This window comes from Barbus barbus (assembly GCF_936440315.1).
Source record: "Barbus barbus genome assembly, chromosome: 26".
Classification (NCBI taxonomy): Eukaryota; Metazoa; Chordata; class Actinopteri; order Cypriniformes; family Cyprinidae; genus Barbus; species Barbus barbus.
The window spans coordinates 4015455-4036329 of NC_136754.1; the positions used below are offsets into that span (position 1 = coordinate 4015455).

At 37.9% G+C, this 20875-nt stretch overlaps 1 protein-coding gene across 1 annotated transcript in view; it reads left to right on the forward strand.

The window, feature by feature from the left end:
* LOC306845778 (supervillin-like) overlaps nt 1-20875 on the forward strand; it is a gene marked incomplete at its 5' end in the record, with an annotated part of 41203 nt that overhangs the window by 16827 nt on the left and 3501 nt on the right. The window contains 30 exons of the mRNA XM_079378759.1: nt 248-282; nt 417-481; nt 626-762; nt 1346-1441; nt 2798-3062; nt 3247-3333; nt 4674-5244; nt 6482-7073; nt 8358-8493; nt 10287-10331; nt 11365-11442; nt 11943-12087; nt 12990-13070; nt 13188-13268; nt 13532-13712; nt 13953-14125; nt 14743-14898; nt 15209-15345; nt 15430-15577; nt 15676-15821; nt 16132-16307; nt 16382-16529; nt 16887-17184; nt 17448-17602; nt 17689-17794; nt 18799-19006; nt 19253-19386; nt 19905-20060; nt 20161-20304; nt 20463-20584. Of these exons, the coding sequence (XP_079234885.1) occupies nt 248-282; nt 417-481; nt 626-762; nt 1346-1441; nt 2798-3062; nt 3247-3333; nt 4674-5244; nt 6482-7073; nt 8358-8493; nt 10287-10331; nt 11365-11442; nt 11943-12087; nt 12990-13070; nt 13188-13268; nt 13532-13712; nt 13953-14125; nt 14743-14898; nt 15209-15345; nt 15430-15577; nt 15676-15821; nt 16132-16307; nt 16382-16529; nt 16887-17184; nt 17448-17602; nt 17689-17794; nt 18799-19006; nt 19253-19386; nt 19905-20060; nt 20161-20304; nt 20463-20584 (5002 nt within the window). The remainder of the gene's footprint in view (nt 1-247; nt 283-416; nt 482-625; nt 763-1345; nt 1442-2797; nt 3063-3246; nt 3334-4673; nt 5245-6481; nt 7074-8357; nt 8494-10286; nt 10332-11364; nt 11443-11942; nt 12088-12989; nt 13071-13187; nt 13269-13531; nt 13713-13952; nt 14126-14742; nt 14899-15208; nt 15346-15429; nt 15578-15675; nt 15822-16131; nt 16308-16381; nt 16530-16886; nt 17185-17447; nt 17603-17688; nt 17795-18798; nt 19007-19252; nt 19387-19904; nt 20061-20160; nt 20305-20462; nt 20585-20875) is intronic.

Below are 20875 nucleotides of genomic sequence, written 5' to 3' on the forward strand. Positions count from 1 at the left end.
ACCACTAATTTTGTGATCAATAGTGGTAAATTGTCATTGTTTTATACTCCAGTATCCCACAGTCTGTTAATAAATATAATTCTTATCTGAATTTGGATATGAAAGCAATTTTTTTTTAGAAAGTTAGTATCTATAATGTGCATTTGTTCTAGCTATGTAGTTGATTTTTTATTTTATTTAGTCATCATACCATAACACTTGATTCCTCGGGGTCCAATTATTTTTGTTCTTCTACTTTTATCTTCAGGTCCCGTCTTAGTCCAGAGGTTCAACATGCAGAATGTGAGTCAAAATTTAAGCAATATCAAACAAACCAAATATCTTCAGCTGTGATTAGGCCATAGTCATTCTTTTACACAACCGTTCTATAAACTGTATATTCAGTAACTTAAGTTTAACCTTCATTTTTTGTCTAGTGGATGAAGAAAAAATGGACGAACTAGCTAAAATGAGCGTGGCAGCCAAGAGGTCTCTTTTCAGGGTATCAAATCTCTGTAGCATACATAACTTCTTATATGAAATCACATGAAACTAATGATTACAAAAACACGTACAGAATATATATAGCATAAAAGTGCCAATAAATTTGGATAATAACCAAACTTTTTTTGACGTCTTCTTGCAGGAGTTGGAGAAGACTTCAGAGGGAGGTGTCCCCAAACCTCGATCACGCAATGCTGCGGTTGAGAGGAGACTCAGACGAATGCAGGATCGTTCACGGACACAGCCGGTCACGACAGAGGAGGTTGTCATTGCTGCTACGTAAGTCATTTCCTACTTTTGGTTATGTAAAGGATTTAGCTTTCATATCATTAAATGAATCTCTTCACTACAATTAAAAAATGTTTGGCAAGAAGTGACACATTCTGTGGACTTACCTTCACGTTGTTGTATTTTCTGTGGAACACAAAGAGAATTCTGATGACGCAAGAATTATTAAAAAATAATGACTTGAAGTTTGTATTGTATTTTGTATGAATTCATAAAGCTCACATGGTCTACTTTGGTAGAGTTTTTGTTTTTGGAGCTTGTGGTCATTAGGAACTTTGAATGTTTGTAAAAGAGCAGCATGAAATTTTTGTGTTTTTGGAAAAATGACTGCATACGGGTGTAGAACAACATGAGGGAGAGTAAACAGTGATAGAATTTTCATTGTGGGTGAATTATTCTTTTAAGGGATAAACACATCGTTGTCTACTCTCATTCCCATAATCACTTATTTGATGCTGATTTTTTTTTTTACATTGACCCTGATGTTTTTATGATTGCTTATACTCCCCTACGTTTGCACTGATTCTTGTTTACTTCACTCTACATTACTTTTTGTTTTTGTCCTCCTGTAAAGTTCCCCCGCTCCCCCTTCCCAAGTCATCACTATTCAAACCACTGCTCCCAGAATCCCCAGTCCTGCTGTAGTCAGCACTTCCATGACTAGTTTCAGGTATCATTTGAATGCTTCATTTTATTTTGTGTATATGAGAATATAGGCCTTGTTGTCTTGGGCTGCATGCTGTTTCTAAATTTGTTCATTGCTTGACTTGGACTTTTTATGGAAACGGAACAGTGTGTTCTTTTGACTGCATGATTGCATATTAATAGAGAATTCAAACCATACTTAGAAGAAAGAGACAAATTGCCCTTTTCATTCATTGACTGGTGCATCAGATTAATCGGTTCTCAAAATGTTGCAAGTCTCTGTGGGAATCTTTGTGCCAGTGTGCCATCTGCTGGTGAATTGTACGTTCTGTTGTAAATTGTTGTTGGAAGTGTGAAAACTGAATGTCTGGCATGCAATTATGGGGTTATGCAGTTCTGTGATTTTGAAATCTGTGCTAGTGCCTGTGTGTATGAAAAAGTAAGTGTATTTTAATGTGTGTGAGCATGTGCTGATGTTTTGGGTGTCTACATTAGCGCGTGGTCACCCAGATTAGCTGTAAACAGTCACATGGTAAGTAGCAAAACACATTTGGCATTCTCTGTGCTTTTGAAATGTCAGAGGTATCACTCGTCTGTAATCAGTTTTATGAGGGTGACCGAGGGTGAGAGATTCACTTAAACTAAAAAGGCAAAGAGAGAGCAAATCAATTAAATTAAATTACAAGTACAAAAGCACAACACCAATATATGTGAGTCCTATGTTTTTTTTTGTTGTTTTTTTTTTTTTTACTGAGAATGTGGACTGGAATTTTGGCCAGGTAGTGAGTTGAACTGTGTGTGTTTATTAGGGTGAAATGATCTGATTGAAACAACAGACTCTCACTGATTCAGTCTACTTATAACACAGTTACCATCTCATCTCCTCGAAGTGCTCAATTTCACCATAATATGAGATCAGCAAGTTCTCTGTGTAAACACGAGTATAAAACGCCCCCCCCCCCCCCCCCCCCTTTTTACCAAGAACCATTCTTGCACATGTTGTCTTAAGTTCTTGCCACTGACTGTACAATTAAAGAATTAAAGTTTGACACTTTTGCACAATTTTTAATGCATTAGTATCTAAGTATCTTTATACAACTATGTAGTATATTTAGTTGTTTTTGTTTTAATAGAAAAATATAAGTCATTTATTTAGCTGACTGTATAAAATGTGTCGTCATTGCCCTCAGGTCTGATGACTTAATCTCAAAGACACAGATTTATATAAACAAATGAATAAACTGGATTACTTACTCACTGGAATACTTAATATAATTATTTAAGATGTATTTTTTGAGGTTTTGTTAGCAGCCGGACTGGTCTCGGTCACTCTGTGTGCAGAACTTTATTATAGTATAGCAACCTGTGATTCTCCTCTCAGTCTGCAGGCATCATCAGCACATGGATTGACCCACCATGAGCAGGAGAAAGAAGGGGTTTCGAAGGAAGCGGTTCTGAGAGAAGAGGATTTGGGTCCCGAGGAGCCAGACTTATCAACACTAAGCCTTTCTGAGAAGATGGCATTATTCAATCGCTTGTCACAAACCTCTGGCCAATCAGCAAACGGACCTCGTCCTGACACGCGCCAGCGTAGAGCCAACGCCCGCTTTCAGACTCAACCTATCACCCAGGGCGAGGTTGATCAGGTGAGGTCTCCCTCTTTTTACCTGTGTGCTAGTTCACTGTATTTAGAGACTATTATAATTTTTACATTTAAGTTTAGTGTCACGAGTGGTCTAGAAAATGTGGCCTTTACATTTAGATAGACGTTATTAAAGAGAGATCATTTAGCAGTTGTAGTTGACTCTAGAGACATTGTGCCATTCACAGGAACTTACAAAAGACGTAGATCTGTCCGGTTTCACAGATCATCCCACTGTGACTAATGATTCTGTTGGCCCCCCTCAGAGCGAGCAAGTAAGACACTCTGGACCGAGGCTTTTGATTGGCTGATCAGTGAGAGCTTTGCCTTGGCAGCAGCTGCTGATTGGTTAATTGCTGTGGCCCCAACAATGTTGCATTTCCAACTGGATATTTGCTACTGCTGAGTTGCATTATAACCGTTTCATTACTTTATTTTAAGAGACTGACCTGTTTAATTTCTGCATTTCTCTGTGCCGGTGTTAAATTATTAAAGGGACAGTTTACCCCAAAATTAAAATAGCCATTTATTCATATATTTCAAACTTTTTTTTTTAATGAATGAGATGTTTGGCAGAATGTTTACGCTGATTTGTCTTTACACAGCAAAAGCATATGGAAAACAGCGGCTGTAAGGCTCCAAAGTTTAGTCTTTTCCTCATGCAAGGCCATATGGCTTCAGATGGTATGGAATATAGCAAAAAAAAAGGAGTACACTTAACTGTATTGTACTTCAAGTCTTAAAAGTATATTTTTGAAAAACTACTTATAGATGATAATATTATTGAAATAAAAGGCCACTTAAGAGTACTTGAAGAGTACACTTTCATAACTAATGTAAACCTTTTTTTTTTTAAGTGCACTTTATAATAATGTCAAAGGTTCTCCTGCAAAAGTTGTAAAGTACATTTTAATAAAATGTACTAATCTTTTGTTGTGCTTTAAAGAAATGACATGCTGAAGCATGTGAAGTACTTGATTGATTTAAACTGTAATGTTATTTGATGTTAAATTTGTTTAAGTTCAAATTTAAATTCATTTAAATGTTCTAAATTGCAACTTCATAATTACAAACGTGTAATTATAAATATATTTAAATACACAACATACACGTTTCAATAGAAATTACATTAAAGTATATTTACTGTATATATACTGCATATTTGGTAAAGTTATATTGAAGCTCAACAGCCCCATTCACTTACACTCATGGGGGTGAAAAAGCAGCCAGGACATTCTGCACAATAACTCCTTTTATATTCTACAGAAAAAGACATTCTTTTTAGAGATTTGGAATGGAATGATGACCAAACACAATTTTCTTGGTGAACTATTCCTTTAAATAGGCAATTCTGTGCTTGCTATGAGAGACAGTTTTTCTCAAGAACGTGGGATTAGAATTGTGTTTTAAACAGACCTTGATGATGATGATTAGTGGTGTAAAAAAAATCAGGTTTGTTGCATGTCTGAGAAGTTTACCGATGAGGTTGTTTGGTATGCCAAAGCACATCTGATCTCTGCAAGCTGCCTCTGAATCATGCGTCCTGCATATGACCTTTGGGCTCTTTAAATGCGAACACCGTCTGTAAATATAATTATTCTTTCTTTCTCTCCAGCTGCAAAATGGAAGTGTGAAGTTGGAGCCTCTCTCTGCATCACTGGTCCGCTCTGTTACCGCGGTCACCGCCCAGGCCTCTGTTGCCACGGTGACAAGTGCTTCCCCATCAATGACCGCAGATGTTCGCATGGGGATCTCCATGGCTCTGCCCACCACTCAGGCCTCATCCAATCAGGCGGTCTCTGCTCAGCTTCCAGCTTATGAGAGAGGAGTTCGATACTTCAGTCTTACAGAGAATGGGGAAAAACCCACACCTGATGTTCAGTCCCCGCCCCCCACAGAGCAGCCCGGCCAATCGGCGTACGGCAAGGGTGTGGCCGACGAGAGTGGGCGGAGAGGAAGACTAGTGTATTTAAGCAGAGAGGAGAGAGACACAGAGCTCCCCAGTGCGACTTCCCCTCCGCGCACACATGCACTCAGACACACACCCCCTCATGGCAGGGGAGATGCAGAGCTGAGCGGCCCACGGGAGAGGGAGAAAGAGGGTACACCCGTCTTGCAGGGAGGCTACCTCTCGCCAGACGCCCATCAGACGGCAAGAGGAAGCAGTACTAGAGCCGTTGTCTCAGGTAAGAATAGATAGAACGAAAAAGAAAAGGGGTTTAGATGCTGTGCAAACCAATCAGCTGTGTCTATTGTCTCTGTGCACACAATCACACACATGCTGCACTGATTGGGTTAACTGGGTTAAACGACCTCCAGCCTACATGCTGCTCGAGTCGAATGTGATTAGCATAATTTATCATACATCAAGCATGCAGCTCTCTTTGTCTGTTGCGCAAAACTAATGATGCCGAAATGAATCGTGCAGAAGTGGCTCTGTGGCTTTTGTTTGCGCTCCCCGCCAAAGCTGTTACTATCCATTTGCCTGGAAGCAATAGGCATGTGTGTGAATTGTTCCGTAGTAAAGAGGGAAATGAATGAAAGACGGGAGCGGTAAGACGACTGCAAGTGTGTCTCAGTACACACTGATAGGCATGCAGTCAGCCTACAGGAAAAAAAAAACACAGTGGGTTATTAGGTTCACATTTGCCACATGTTAAAGGACAGCCGTGATGGTAGAATGCGACAGAGGCTTTCACAGAATAAAGGGTGTTTTTAACATTGTGCATGTGTGTTTTGTGTGGCAGTGGTTCTTTAGGCTGTTGTCTGTTCATGTGTGTCAGACATTGATTGAACTCTGTGATAAACACGATTCTGTGTGTGATGTGTAATGCATTTCTTTTCTGTATCTGGTGCACTGAATAGCTACACACATTTGTCTATTATTAACTGGATCGATTGATGTAAATATTTGAATGGTATATTAGTGTTGGGCTTTTTTTTAGTGTTTGTTTTTGATTGCGTCTGATTTAATTAGTACTGATATATTGCCTCTGGTTAAAGGGGCAGTCTCATGAGTTCTGTCAAGGATGTCATGTCCAATTTGTAATTTTACCTCATTCCCCATATTTTATTTCATTTTGTTTTGTTTAAAATTCTCATTGCCATAATTCTCTTCTTTTGAGTAATGATTCTGATTAGATTCTCAAACCTATAAAACATGTATTCTATTAAAGTAAAAATATTGAAGTACAATGATTTTTATTCAAGTAAATCAGTATAAAATCAGCATGGTTTTAAAAACAATACAATACAAACTGATCTTAAAAGTCCTAAAAAAATATGCTTAATTTTACTTTATGCTAAATATTTATCTCTTTTTGTGGAGAAATAGACATGTTTCTGACAGCTCTTGTGGGATTGACCCTGTAAGTCTTTGTATGCGTGTTTGCTGTCATGCTGGATCTCAATGTGTTTCTCTAGATGTCTCTGATCCCAGTGTTCCCTTGAGGACTGTGAGCACAGCTGCGGTCTCATCGAGAAGTTCTTCACACACCTCAAACACTCTCACTTACCTCCAGCAAGCCCAGTCCTACACTCCTCCGCAGCCTCAACAAAAACCAGCACAGCTCCCTCAAATCTACACACCAACCCACGCTCGACCTCAAACACAACCCTACAGCCCACCAACACCACCACAGACACAGGCCAAACCGCAAACACACCTCATTTCTGACTCTCAGCCTCACATCCACGTTGAGTCTCAGGCTCCTCCATGGCAAACCCAGCTGTTCCCTGAACCCCAGCGGCAGGTGCAACCCAGAGTCCCGCCGCAGACCCAGCCCAAACCTCAGTCCTTCCTTCCAAATCAGGCACATGCCTATATTCCCCCTCAAACCAAAATACCCCCTCAAACCCAGCCAAAACCCCAGTGCTTCATACCACCTCCAGCACAGCCCCAAGAAGAGATCCTGGGAAAATACGGCCCGTCTGGTCTTGTCGTCTCCAAAAAAGACCAAAAGCCAGAGATCCACGAAGATCCAGAGGCCATGACATCTATGTCAATCAAAGAGAGGTGTGTGCAGATTACTTCCCTTTTACGTTGTAAGTCAGCATACATTACATACAGTCGGCAAATCCCATTTATAGTAATTCACACAAAATACACCATAATAGGATCAAATTTTGGAAGTTAAAATCCTATTTATTACTATAAAAAAAAAAAGTTTTTTATTAAAGTGCCCCTACTATGGGTTATGAAAGGTTCGTATTTTGGTTTTGGGAGTCCATAACAACAGGTTGACATGCATGCAAGGTCAAAAAACACTTTCATTTTCTTATGCATTTATTTTTTACCTTATTTGCTCAACGACTCTAAAACGATTCATTTAACAATTAATTTTTCCAAACCCCTCCTTTTCGTGACTAATCATGCTGCGGTGATTGGTCGATTTAATTTAAAGTAGTGTTTGTGAGTTTTTAACGCTCTAAAAGCAGCACCTAGTGGCAAAGAATGAATGTGCATTTTCATTTAGACCAACGCAAAAATCAAGTGTGCGGGCAATATGCTAATATTTCATGTTGACGTCAACATGAAACAGCTTGGGATTCGTTTTAAAAATGACTTGTTTGATTCGGTCGACTCTCATTTGAGAGACAATAACTTTATACACTGTGCACTTTCAGATTTAAAACTTGGATGTTTTCATTCACTTGGAGCTGTGTTACACACTGCATGAAAGGTAATTTTCAAAACTCCATAATAGGGGCACTTAAAGTAATAAACCTTACAAAATGATTGTCCAGGGCTCAACAGTAGTCTTTAGATAGTTCAAAAGAAAAATTTTAAAACGGAAATCTTATGTGTCAGGATGTGTATATGAAAGATATACCAGATGAACAGCATGTTAAAAGCACACTTATGTTATATTGCAGTGTAAGAAACAATGGAACATGTATTGGAGTGTGCTGATGCTTTAGATGTTGCAGGTTGACTGGAGCTGTTCTCCTTCTGTCTTGTCTTATAAATGAAATTGGGTCATCTCTGCTCTCGGTGAGCGCTGATAATGCGGACAGCACTATTTTAGATCTCCCAGCCTTCCCCACAGGGCAGGATGAAATGAGTACAGACAGAGAGATAGAGGCAACAAACCATGACAAAGTCACATGAGAGAGCTGAATTGTGAAGAATCTTGCATGCTGTAGTATTTGGTGGGATTTCCGAAAAAGTGTTTTGTACAACAAACACTATTCTGTTGTAATTTCTGTCACTTTTACAGTATATCTGCATGAGCTTCACATCTACAGTGTAAAGGTCTGTTCAAAATGGAGTGAAGCGTTTGATACTTGCTTTTCTCAGGTTAGTCATGTTGAAGAAGAGTGGAGAGGAAGATTGGAAAAACAGGATCAACAAGAAACAGGAAGTTAAACAGGAAGTGGTGGCTGTAAGCGAGAATAGTAGTCAAATAATGGAGGAGCAAGGCTTTAAGAAAAAGGTAAGTATCTGTAGCCTAGCAACACCTAGCAATGCATCACAGGGGTTACAAGGCAAAATGAATGCATTTCTTTTTATAATGCATTATATATAAAGGCTTTAAGTGAAGTGTTCCCACAGTTGTCTTATGTGTCCCCACCTGCTACCCACTATTATAATAGTTTCTACATGTCTGGGTGCAAGTAATAACCAGTGTGATGTCTATAAATAGACAGTGGTGACTATGATGTGAAACACTAATGTAGTGTTGTAATGTTCTTTCCATAAATTCACTTTTTATATTCATATGAAATAATACTCTTTAACTGCAGTTTTCATATTGTCGTTGGTTTTCGTATAATTATATACAGGGGTGTAATTAGGCAAGTACAAAGAGTCAAAAATTGTACTCAAAGTACATGGCAAAAAATATATATTCTTGGCTTTTCTAAATTGACAAAAACAGTAGAGAATTTTTTCCCCTTTTAGTATTTTTTTATGCTTTTTTTTTTTTTTTAAGAAACCTGTCAAAAAAAAAATCTGTTTTCTCATTGTTTGTTTTCTTATTGACAGTGGGAAACAGATATTTATTTTAATAAAATTATTTAAATTTATGCGAGCATGATTTATTGGCTCATTACAAGAAATAAGTATTTTCATTGAGGAAAGATTTAAGTCCTGATGACATGTATTTTGTACGTTTAAGTCTGCATGAAATTGTAAACGAGTATTAAGTATTCAGTTTTAACGGTACTGTTGTAAAGGACAAATTCTCTAAAATAATACTTTAGTACTATTGCTTAAATACTTTACATCTCTGATGACATTTAATGGGGACTGGTGCTATCAAGCTGTGAAATTACAAAAAGCACATGTTTCATTTAATTCTTTGTAATGTATAGAGCAGGCATCCTCAAATCTGGCCCACTCCTGCAGAGTTTAGCTCTAACCCTAATCAAACACACCTGAGCATGCTAATCAGAGTCTTCAAGATCAGTGGTTCTCAAACCTGTCCTGGGGACCCCCAGCCACCACGCATTTTGTATCTCCACTAATGAGCTGATGAGTTGAATCAGGTGTGTTAATTGAAGGAGACATACAAAATATGCTGTGGTTGGGGGTCCCCAGGACAGGTTTGAGAACCACTGTTCAAGATCATTAGAAAATCACAGGTAGGTGAGTTTGATCAGGGTTGGAGCTAATTTCTGCAGCAGATTGGCCCTCCAGGGAAAGATTTGGGGAACCCTGGTATAGAGTGACGTAAGAATGACATGTGAATGCAACATCTCTAATGGTGCCATAAGGACTTGAAATGGATATTCTCAGATATTCTTTTAAAAATCATCCTTTGTGTTCCTTGGAAGACAGTAAAGTGCTTAAAGTGAATTTTCATTTTTGGTGAACTATTCTAACCAAATCAAAACCGTGAATCAGATGTGTTATACTAATTTGTGAATAGTAACACCTTCATTTAATCCTGTAGGCAAAGCTGTGAATTGACTGCCTAGTCCTGAAACCTGTACTTTACACAGTCTGATGAGTCATTTCACAGCGTGGTGTAGTAAAATGTGTGGTATTCATCTTTTCAGACGCTGTGTAATTTTCAGCGTTCACAGAGTTTTATATAGAAACCTGTGCGTTCCTGAGTTATTGTGTTACTCTCAATTCAGCAAGTGCAAAGGTTAAAGGAATTAAGGGTTTTCAGTTTATCCTAATCTTAAAGGCCAGGTCTTGCACACCGAATGGGTATCATGTAGCATTTTAGCTCTTCGAACCTCACACACATGCACACACATGCATCTCCTGTGTGTTTAGGACGAGACTGTTATCAGAGAGTTCACGTTATCTGAGCAGCTCTGGGTAAGCGCCTACATCAGTGTCCGTCTTAGACAAGTTTGGCTTTAGCTGCAAGAAGACTGGCTGGCCTGCTATTGCAAACTGCAATTTGATTGGCTTTTTCTTAAAGGACTTAAACTCTACTTGGCTTATCTTCTAAATTAACCTCATTTTATAGCTCACTGTAAAATATTTTACACATTTCAGTTGGTAACACTTTACAATAAGGTTTCATTTAGCATAACACTTGAACAGCATTTAATATTTTTGGTTAATTTTGACATTTGCAAACATTTTTAAAAGTAAAAGTTATGTTAACATAATTAGTGAGCTAATGTGAACTAACATGAACAGTTAATAATTGTGTTTTTATTAGCTAGCTTTTACAAAGAATAAGTGTTGTATAAAATGCATAGCTAATTGTTAGTTTGTTAGCTAATGCATGAACTAATGTTAACAAATAAGGTGGCTATAGCAAGTTAATATTTGCATTTCTCTAAAACTGTACTGTTGTTTAAATGTTTAGGAACATGCTGTAGTGAATTCACTTAACATTATAGATGAGGCTCCTTGCTTTTCTAGATGGACCAGATCTGTGTTTCTCAACTGATGGGTCACATCTCAAAAATAGGTGACTGGTCTGTTGTGATACCATTATGGTCAGCAGAAACAAATGTAAAATATGATTAATAAAATGGCTAACCAAGAACATGAAACCTTTATGATGTATAGAAATCAAAAAAGTCAGTTTATGTTATCAGCTTATATCATGTTAATATGTTTGAGTCTTGGTAGTTCATAATAGTCTTGTTAGATTTCAATTTTTGTACAATAACCAATTTTGGTGCCGTGTTAGTTGCCGCCTGATATCCAATGCAAAACCAGTTGAGAACCACTAGTCCAGATTTTCCTTTTGCCTTTTTCCCTCATTTATTCTGACATCTGTGAATTATATTCTTCTTCCATTCATATCTACCCCCTGTAATCATTGTCCCTCATTCTTTCATTCACTGTTTTCTTCTGTCTACTTCCTGTTTCCCCCTTCTCCTGTCTGCAGGAGCCTGTCTTTTCTTCTACTTACTCTCCTCCTCCTCTCCCATCTACCCCAAAATGCCAATATGTAGAACAAGGCCAGGTAAGAAAGAGCGTGTGCATTTTGGAACCATTTCAATTCCAACATAACTATTATTTAGTTAATAATAGGCTTGTATTATTAGTTTGCATAATTTATACTTCGGTTCACTGTGGATGATAGTACAAAACATGTATTTCTCTGACTGAAACAGGCAGCAGAGCCAAATTTCTGTAGATTTACTCAGGGCAAATGCATTCATTAAGCATTGGTGGCATAAATACTTAAATCTAATTTAGATGGAAATGCAGTGCACTGAGTAAGGATTACTGCATTTTTGGATTTTGCTGTTGACTGGCAGATTTTCAGTACTGTATGAACAGCAAAGAGGATAGTCATATTCTAATGATTTAAAAGCACTTTTGACATGGGCTGTACAATTTGAGTTTGAGCTGATGACCTTCTCGTGTAAATTATCGGTCCATTATGTCCAAGTTGCTGGTCTTCCGGTAAACATCAGAATGATCTATAGCCATCATATCTGTTTTGTCTCATGTAATCAGAAGCTTGAAGAGGGGGAGGGGCAGATGTCTATTGAAGAAAGGAAGCAAATGATCTCTACGAGGGAGGAGGCGTGGCAGAGCACAGGGAAGGGCGTGGCCAATGACTCCAGCCAGTACACTGTGGCTGCCAGGATGGTGAAAAAAGGTTAGGATGTGCAAACCTAAATATCAGGGTTATTATCCTTTAAATGTGTAAAAGCTTTGGTTAAATGTTCATTAGTTTAAGAAAAAATAACTGGACAAATCTGAGATTAAAATACTTTTTGGCTTCAAACCTAACTAAAATAAAATCCTGTAAAAATGCTCTCAAAATAATAACACTAAAGAAATTATACATATTGAAGAATAAACAAACAAAAAAATTGTTTTAAGTGAAACTAACTTAAATTGAAGTGAAAAATGAACATTTAAAAATAGTTAAAAATAAAAACTGTATATAAAAAAATGTATATAAACATCTACTTAGGTACGAGACGAGACGTCCCATTTTGGTGTCTGCATCAAATTAAATAAAAAAGTGATTTTATATACATAGAAAGCATATTAAATACAAGTAAAGTGTCTACTTGATGTTTCAAATAACTTTGGTAAAATGTCAAAATATGGGTGAAATAATGTTCCATATATAGTAATGTCAAAATGAAACAACATATTCTGTCCTGTAAAAGAAAAGGCAATCATACTAAATTTTATTATATTTTAAATTATTAAAGTTTGAAGGATGGTGGCAAATATAAAGTTTTAAAATTCCAGTTAATTAGTTTTGGTGGGGCTGAACTATAATCATTAAATAGTCTAAGATGATTCTTGTTGATAAGAGTTTTGCTATATAATCTATTGTTACACTGAATGACATTTTACTGGTTGCCTTCTGTAAATCATGGTACAAATGTATAATAGTCATTATTATTTAAGCAACCGAATTATATATGTTTGTTAAACTTTCATACAATTTATGTATACATTTGAATTTAGATTTTTTAATTACAAAGAATAGCATTACATGGGTAGCGTACTAATGTTTTTGCCTGTCTGCTTCCCTGACAGGTCTGGCTGCCTCATCTGCAGTGATCAGCCCTATTCTGTCTCCAGTCTCTGCTAAACTGAAGAGCAGTGTGCCACAGGAAGGTATGTTAGACAAACACACACTTCACGAAAGAAGATATTCCTCTTTGGAAGACACAAAGTTTGAGAGAATTTGTTGTTGCACCATAATAACTGGGGCAAAATCCTGATGTGCTGCAGAAATTGAGGCCAGAGCAGAGATGGAGTCTGATAAGAAGCTGGAAAAGCTGGAGACGTTTTTAGGGCGTTTGAACAGTAAAGGTGAGTTGATGCAAAATCTCTTCGCTTTCTTGTATTTTTATTTTTTTGTATTTTTTTTAGATTATGATATGAGCCCATTGTTGAGGTAAAAGTAGACATCATAATTGCATCATTAGGTGTCAAAATCTTTGAAAAATTCAAAAAGTTTTCATTAGTTGTTACAGTGACCTGATAATGGAGCTTTTAATTAAACCTTCATGACTTTCTGTGTGTTGCCATTTCTTTCTATTGCACTGCCATCTCAATCCCTTCCTTCCTCTCAGTATCAGGTTTGCAGGAGACGACTTTGACGGTGACAGAAAAAGCTGTGAAGGAAGTGATGCGACTGGATGATGAGATCTTTTCAAAATTTTACCGCCACATGACAGATATTCCCCGCAGCATGAGCAGCAGGATGCATCTGGATGAGGACTTTGATACCATCTTTGGAAAACAAACTCCAACGTAAGATTTTCAGTTTCTTTAATATGTGTACAAGCATTTATTTTTAGATTTAAAAATATTTAAATATTTTTTGTAAAATATTTCTTTTTATTTTATATATATATATTTTTAAGTTGTTGTTTTTTTTAGCGACAGTTGTTTTTCTGCTTCATTAATCTTTAATGCAACGTTTGGCTCTAAACTTCATTTAAAGCTACTTATTGCACTTTCTCTGACTTTTGGCCTCTCTTTTGCTCCTAGCTTGACATCGGCGATGGTGCAGCACAAGCGGGCCGTTCGTCCCTCCCGTAACGTCCAGGCCTCCAGGAACCCCTTAAAGATTCTCGCTGCAAGAGAAGACATCCGACAGGAGTACACCGAGGAAAGACTGAACGTTGGTCAGCTAGAAACCAAGAGAATTAAACAGGAGAAAAGTGAGTAGACAATGCAATGAATGGAAATGTGCTTCAGTTCACTGTTATCATTCTTAACTAAAAATATTTTCAGCAATTGAAATGAAGCTAAAAATTAAATTCCCCCTTGATAAATAACTGAAAAACAATGATTACAGTTTGGCTTGAAGTGTTAAAATTGCTAAAACTAAAATTGAAATAAAAATATAATAAAGCTAAATAAAATATTAAAATAATAAAATTAATCTTAAACAAAAACTTAAACTAAAATTAAAATGAAAAGTATAATTTTTCTAAATATTAAGTAGTGTAATATGTAATGCTAATATAAATAATACTAAAATAACACTGCTTGATTCATAAATATTTTTTTTTATTGAGAACAACATATGAAGGAAAGAAAAGGGAAAAAAGTGAAAGGGATGTAAAATTAGTCAAAACTATTTTTTTATACAAAAAATGGAAAAAAATGAGTTAGAAATCATTTATAAATACTGCTGTTCAGCAAGCAGAACATACAAAAAATTAGTTTGTGCTTTGACAATTTGCATTTACATGAATACAATTGCTAACAAAATAAGATGATTAAAATCTACTTAATTTTCTGTTGTAAAAATGTTGTTTAACATGTTTTCCAGTGAGCAAGAGCACCAGTTTGTCAGACGCAGCTCTGGCTGGTTTGGCCAGTAAAGAGAGCTACAGCAGCGTGAGTCTACGCAGTGTCAGCGTCTCAGAGCAGATGACCAATAACAGCGCAGCACCCTACAAAAAACTCATGCTCATGCAGGTCAAAGGTCAGTCTGTAGTTCTCCAACACTGTCTCCAAACCAGGCATGATGTGATAATGTGATCCATGGAAAGGTTTTTTCTGTCACATTAAGCTGGAAAGCCCCGCCCACAGTAAAATCCTATTACTCCAAACATCAAATGTGTTCTGATTGGCTTTCTGTGAAAACAGAAAAATCACTTAACTAGCATTAAGCCTGACACACAGTATAATACCCACAGAAGGCACAAAATATGATATAAATTGTAATTTTACTGCAGCAGTATGTGTTTTAGTGGTTGTGTGTGTTAAACTGTATGTGCATGAATGTTCTCCAGGTCGGCGTCATGTCCAGACCAGACTAGTGGAGCCTAGAGTGTCCTCTCTAAACAGCGGTGACTGTTTTCTACTGGTTACGCCTGAGCATTGCTTCGTTTGGATCGGAGAGTTTGCAAATGTCATTGAAAGAGCCAAGGTACCATCTGACTTTTGCACGCTATTCTTCATATCATCATATAGCTTTGTACTTCACTGCTATGTTGTTCCATTTGACATCCAGGCATCAGAACTGGCCACTTTCATCCAGCTGAACCACGATGTGGGTTGTCGAGCATCACTGGTAGAAACGATCGAAGAAGGAGTGAATGCTCAAAGCCCTGCAGCTACTGAGTTCTGGAAGATCCTGGGAGGACCTGCCAACTACCACTGTATGTACCCTAAAATAGATAGCATTTATGTGCTATTATCTGAATTGAAATTAATAATATTATTCTGTGTGTGTATGTGTGTGTGTGTGTAATCACAGCGGCCGGGTCTCCAGACGAGGATGAGATGTTTGAGAATGCCATCGTGGAGACAAACTGTATCTTCCGTCTTGTGGATGATAAACTGCTTCCTGATGATGATTTCTGGGGAAAAGTGCCTCGTAGTTCACTTTTGGGATCCAAAGAGGTCATATTTTCTGACTTTTTGAAGTTTTAGATATTGTGATATCTTCATGCATTTTCATGTTTTCATTAAAACATTTTAGCATTCTTTGCATTTTGCGCTAACTGTATGTTTACTATTATAATTATTTAAATATTAATAATAAACTATTTATCTAACTGTTTATTAGTATGATTTATATAATGCAACTGAGAATTAAATATTTTGAATATTTTGACATTTTAATAACTTTTTCCTCATTTTGTACAACATTTAATTTGAATATATGTGAATCATGAATATTTGTTTTTCTTGGCTGTCTTGTTCATGTTAGGTGGTAGTGTTTGATTTCGGTAGTGAAGTGTATGTGTGGCATGGTAAAGATGTCACACTGGCACAGAGAAAGGTGGCGTTTCAGCTGGCCAAGCATCTTTGGAATGGGACGTTTGATTATACAAACTGTGACATCAACCCTCTGGACCCTGGAGGACACAACACACTCATACCGAGGTTCGCAGGAGTTTACTTCAATTGGTTATATTAAGTTTCACACACACTAAATACGATGTGTGGTTACTTTTTAGGAAAGGTCAAGGACGCCCAGACTGGGCCATATTTGGCAGACTGACCGAACATAATGAAACATGCCTTTTTAAAGAGAAGTTCCTGGACTGGAAAGATGCTTCTAGACTGTCACCTAAAAATGTAATCGAGCACCCTTTTCAGCAGAAGGTGGGTTTCTGTATGTGTCAGTATCTGCTTTTGGTTCAATGAAAACCTGGAAAAAATCCTTTGACTTTTTAGTATTAGGGATGTGAATTGTGAGCAATGTACTGATCATGATAATGATTCTTCTTCATCGTTGTTTGTAATTATGAACCAATTATTGAATACCTACACTATTAAAAAATGCAGAGTCTGAAAGGTTTTTTAAAGGTGTAATCACAATATACAACAATATTAAAAAAATATTTTAGTTTAATTCAGTGCGTATTGTAGTGAAAAAGGCTGTTCATTTGGTGTTGTTTTGATTTAAGGACAACTTTTCTTTCCTCATTTTTTCATTTTCTTATTCCTTTCCCTTCTCAGGAGTCTCCAGGCACAGATTCCCTTTCTGAGTGTCGGGCATACAGCGCCTCTCTGATGCTGCCGGTCCTGCAGTCGCCCATCAGTACAGTTCTGGACGGTCAGAATGTGGGTCGAGGACACGGTCCGGTGGATAACGGCTCGGATGACTGCATGCGCTCTCTGGAGATCAGCACGGTTTCTGTTGATGTCTGGCACATCCTGGAGTTTGACTACAGCCGACTGCCCAAGCAGAGCATTGGTCAGTTTCACGAGGGAGATGCTTACGTAGTGAAATGGAAGTACATGGTGAGCGCAGCAGGTTAGTAACGGCACCGGGACAAATTAACTTGCCTTTTTTTTCATTTGTCTATTTATGTTGTGTAGTATAAAATGATTAAACATCAGATAGTTTATCAGAATAATTTTAATACAATTTACTCTTAGTTAGAACACTGTTAGGGCTGACATTATGCAGTTAGCGGGAAAATCCTATTACAGAAGTATAGAATGCACCCTCATTTCATATGCTGGTATAAAACTGTCAGTGCTCTCCTCTTAGTGTGTTACTGTGTCTATGTGCAGTGGGCAGCAGGCAGAAGCCGGATCAGGTGCGCAGTGCGGGTCCCGGCAGGGAGAAGTGCTGTTATTTCTTCTGGCAGGGCAGAAACTCGACAATCAGTGAGAAAGGAACGTCTGCACTCATGACTGTTGAACTGGATGAAGAGAGAGGAGCACAGGTAGGATGAGATACTGCACTAAACACACTTGACTGCTTTCTGCTCCACTCTTTCATTGACTCAGTGCTTCGGTGACTCATATTCAGATGCAGGTCCAGCAGGGGAAGGAGCCGCCCTGTTTCCTGCAGTGTTTCAACGGAGGGATGATTGTGCATTCTGGGAAGAGAGAAGAAGAAGAGGAGAACATTCAGAGTAAGAGGATAGCATATTTGCAATGCTCCTGTTCAGTCCAAATTTTGGGTTTGTTAGGAGCAGTGATGGGTAGTAACTAATGTACGCAATCTGGATTATGTAATTAGATTCCAAAATTTAAGCACTTGTAATTAGATTATATTACTTCTAAAGTACTCATAAGACTACAGTTACTTGATTATTGATTAAAAGATTGCATATTATTCACAAATTTCAGTAAATGTTGATTAGAGTCATATGACATGCAGTTCAACTAAATATTTATTAGGGTTTTTATTAGTGTTTTATTATTAGTGTATTAGTGTTATTTTTTTTTTTTTCACAGTGCATTTGACCGTTCATTGCAGTCACATGTGCCCCAGAAGCAATTTTTATCTCTTTTTATAATCTTTCATCAACGTGTTTTTTACGCAGTATTGAAAAAAAGTAAAAACAGCTATATTTTTAATACGTAATTTGCGTGTGAGAACAGTATAGTAACATAATTTTTTTTTTTTTTTTTTTTTTGTTGTGACGTATTGTCAAGTATGGTGACCCATACTCGAAATTGGTGCTCTGCGTTTAACCCATCCAAGTGCGCACACACACACACAGCAGTGAGTAGTGAACAAATGCGCACACACACACACACACACACACACACACACACACCGTGAACACACACCCGGAGCAGTGGGCAGCCATGCTGCGGCGCCCGGGGAGCAATTGGGGGTTAGGTGCCTTGTTCAAGGGCACCTCAGTCGTGGTATTGAGGGTGGAGAGAGCGCTGTACATTCACTCCCCCCACCTACAATCCCTGCCGGCCGGGGACTCGAACCCGTAACCTTTCGATTACGAGTCCAACTCTCTAACCATTAGGCCACGACTTCCCCCACGACTAATTATTTGAAGCATTAAGTCATAAAAACAGTTTCAAGTGCATTTAATAAATTAGTGTACTGTGCAAGAAGCTGTATGCCAGTGTGTTAATATTTGACTGTTTGTCCCCCTGTAATCTGTTTCAGATGACTGGCGTCTGTACTGTGTGCGAGGTGAGGTGCCTGTAGAGGGCCATCTGCTGGAAGTGGCATGTCACTGCAGCAGTCTGCGATCACGCACATCAATGGTCCTTCTGAACATCAGCAAAGCCCTGATCTACCTGTGGCACGGCTGCAAAACTCAAACACACTCACAGCATGTCGCTCGAACCGCAGCAGAGAAGATCAAAGAACAGTGAGTCATTCATGCATTTTTTTTTTAAGGATAGCTTAGTTAAGTCATGCATTTTTAAAGGATAGCTTGGCTTAAGGATAACTTGGTTTCCTTGTTGTAATTAACACATTTATACTTAGTACTATAAAACTGAGTTCAGAGCATAGGCTAGCAGTCAAAAGCTTGGGGGTCAGAAAGATAAAAAAAAAAACATTTTGCATTATAAAAAATGTCATGATTGAAATCTGACTCATATTTGTTTCCAAGACGGCCACTGGAGGCGGGACTTCACAGCAGCTGTAATGTGATCATTCATGAATGTGAGGAAGGTGGTGAGCCAGTGGAATTCTGGGAAGCATTAGGCAGGAAGGACCGCAAGGCCTACGACTGCATGCTTCAAGGTACAACACACCAGAGGAGAGTGGGGACGCATGATTTTGGAAGTTTGTTGATGATCTCTCAGACAATAATGCATCTCTAACATACATATGGGGGAAAAAGTCTGCTACTTTATAACAAAAGAATCATAAATTGACAAACTGAGTCATAATAATGAAATAAAAAAATCATAATTATGACAAATGAAAATTAACAATCAAAATGAGTCAAAATTGACATTTTTGTTTTAGTCTGACATAGATGACTTGTCAATTTCAACCATTTATTCTCAGAATTTTTTGCATAATTTTGACTTATCTTTTAATTTACATTTTTAATGTTTTCAACTTTTATCTCACAATTATGACTGATTATGAAATTAAGATTTACCAAAGCATTTTTTTTTTCTTATGTGGTGGAAATGGGCTCACATGTTCACAAGCCATACTACAAATGAATATAACCAAGAATTAATAAATTCTGTTATCTGATTCATCTAACTTTTTTCTGTTTTTATTTCAATATTTCAAACTTTTTTCAGACCCTGGCAAGTTCAACTTCACTCCGCGTTTGTTCCTGCTCAGTAGTTCTTCGGGTGAGTTTGTAGCGCAGGAGTTTTTCAACCCATCCAGAGCCGCAGATCTTGTTTGCTCCCTGCCGTTCCTGCAGGAGGATCTGTACTCTGCTCCTCAGCCAGGTAAAAAAGAAATGACACACATGAACTCTTTTCTCTCAGGCTGGAAACAATGAGTCATAAATAATGATGCATGTTTTTCTACCTCTCTGTCTATTTCTAGCTCTGTTCCTAGTGGATAACTATCATGAAGTTTACCTGTGGCAGGGCTGGTGTCCGCAGGATACAGAGAGTACCGGTTCTGCCCGCATCCGCTGGGACTCAGACAGGAAGTGCGCTATGGAAACAGTGTTGCAGTACTGCAGAGGTGATTGACAGCCTTATTGGCCAATCATCTTTTAGTTCTGTTGGCAAGAAATGTGCATCTGAACCAGCAGCTTGTAATGTTGTATGCTGCTTCACATACAGTTTTGAGTCCCCGTATGCTGTGAATACAGAGAACTGATGCCTCTCTTTGTCTAGCAGAAAAGAATGAAAAGAAGCCTCAGAAGTCATACTTGATCCATGCTGGATTAGAGCCTCTGACCTTCACAAACATGTTCCCCAGCTGGGAGCACAGAGAGGACATTGCTGAAATCACAGAGAGGGTGAGATGCTGAACATATTGCATTCCTGTCAGTAATTTAAATAAATTTGAAAACCAGAAAGCAAATTTTCGGTTTTGGCAAAACCGAAATCATTGACTAATATGCTGACATTAAATTAGTGTGTTTAAAGGAATAGTTCACACAGAAATTTAAATTCGGTCATTTACTCGCCCTCAAGTTGTAACGTTGTTCCAAACCAAACAGTTGAAAGTCGCCATTGACTTCCATAGTATTGTTTTCCATACTATGCAAGTCAGTAGCGACCAAGCTTTGTGCTTCTTTTAGATCTTG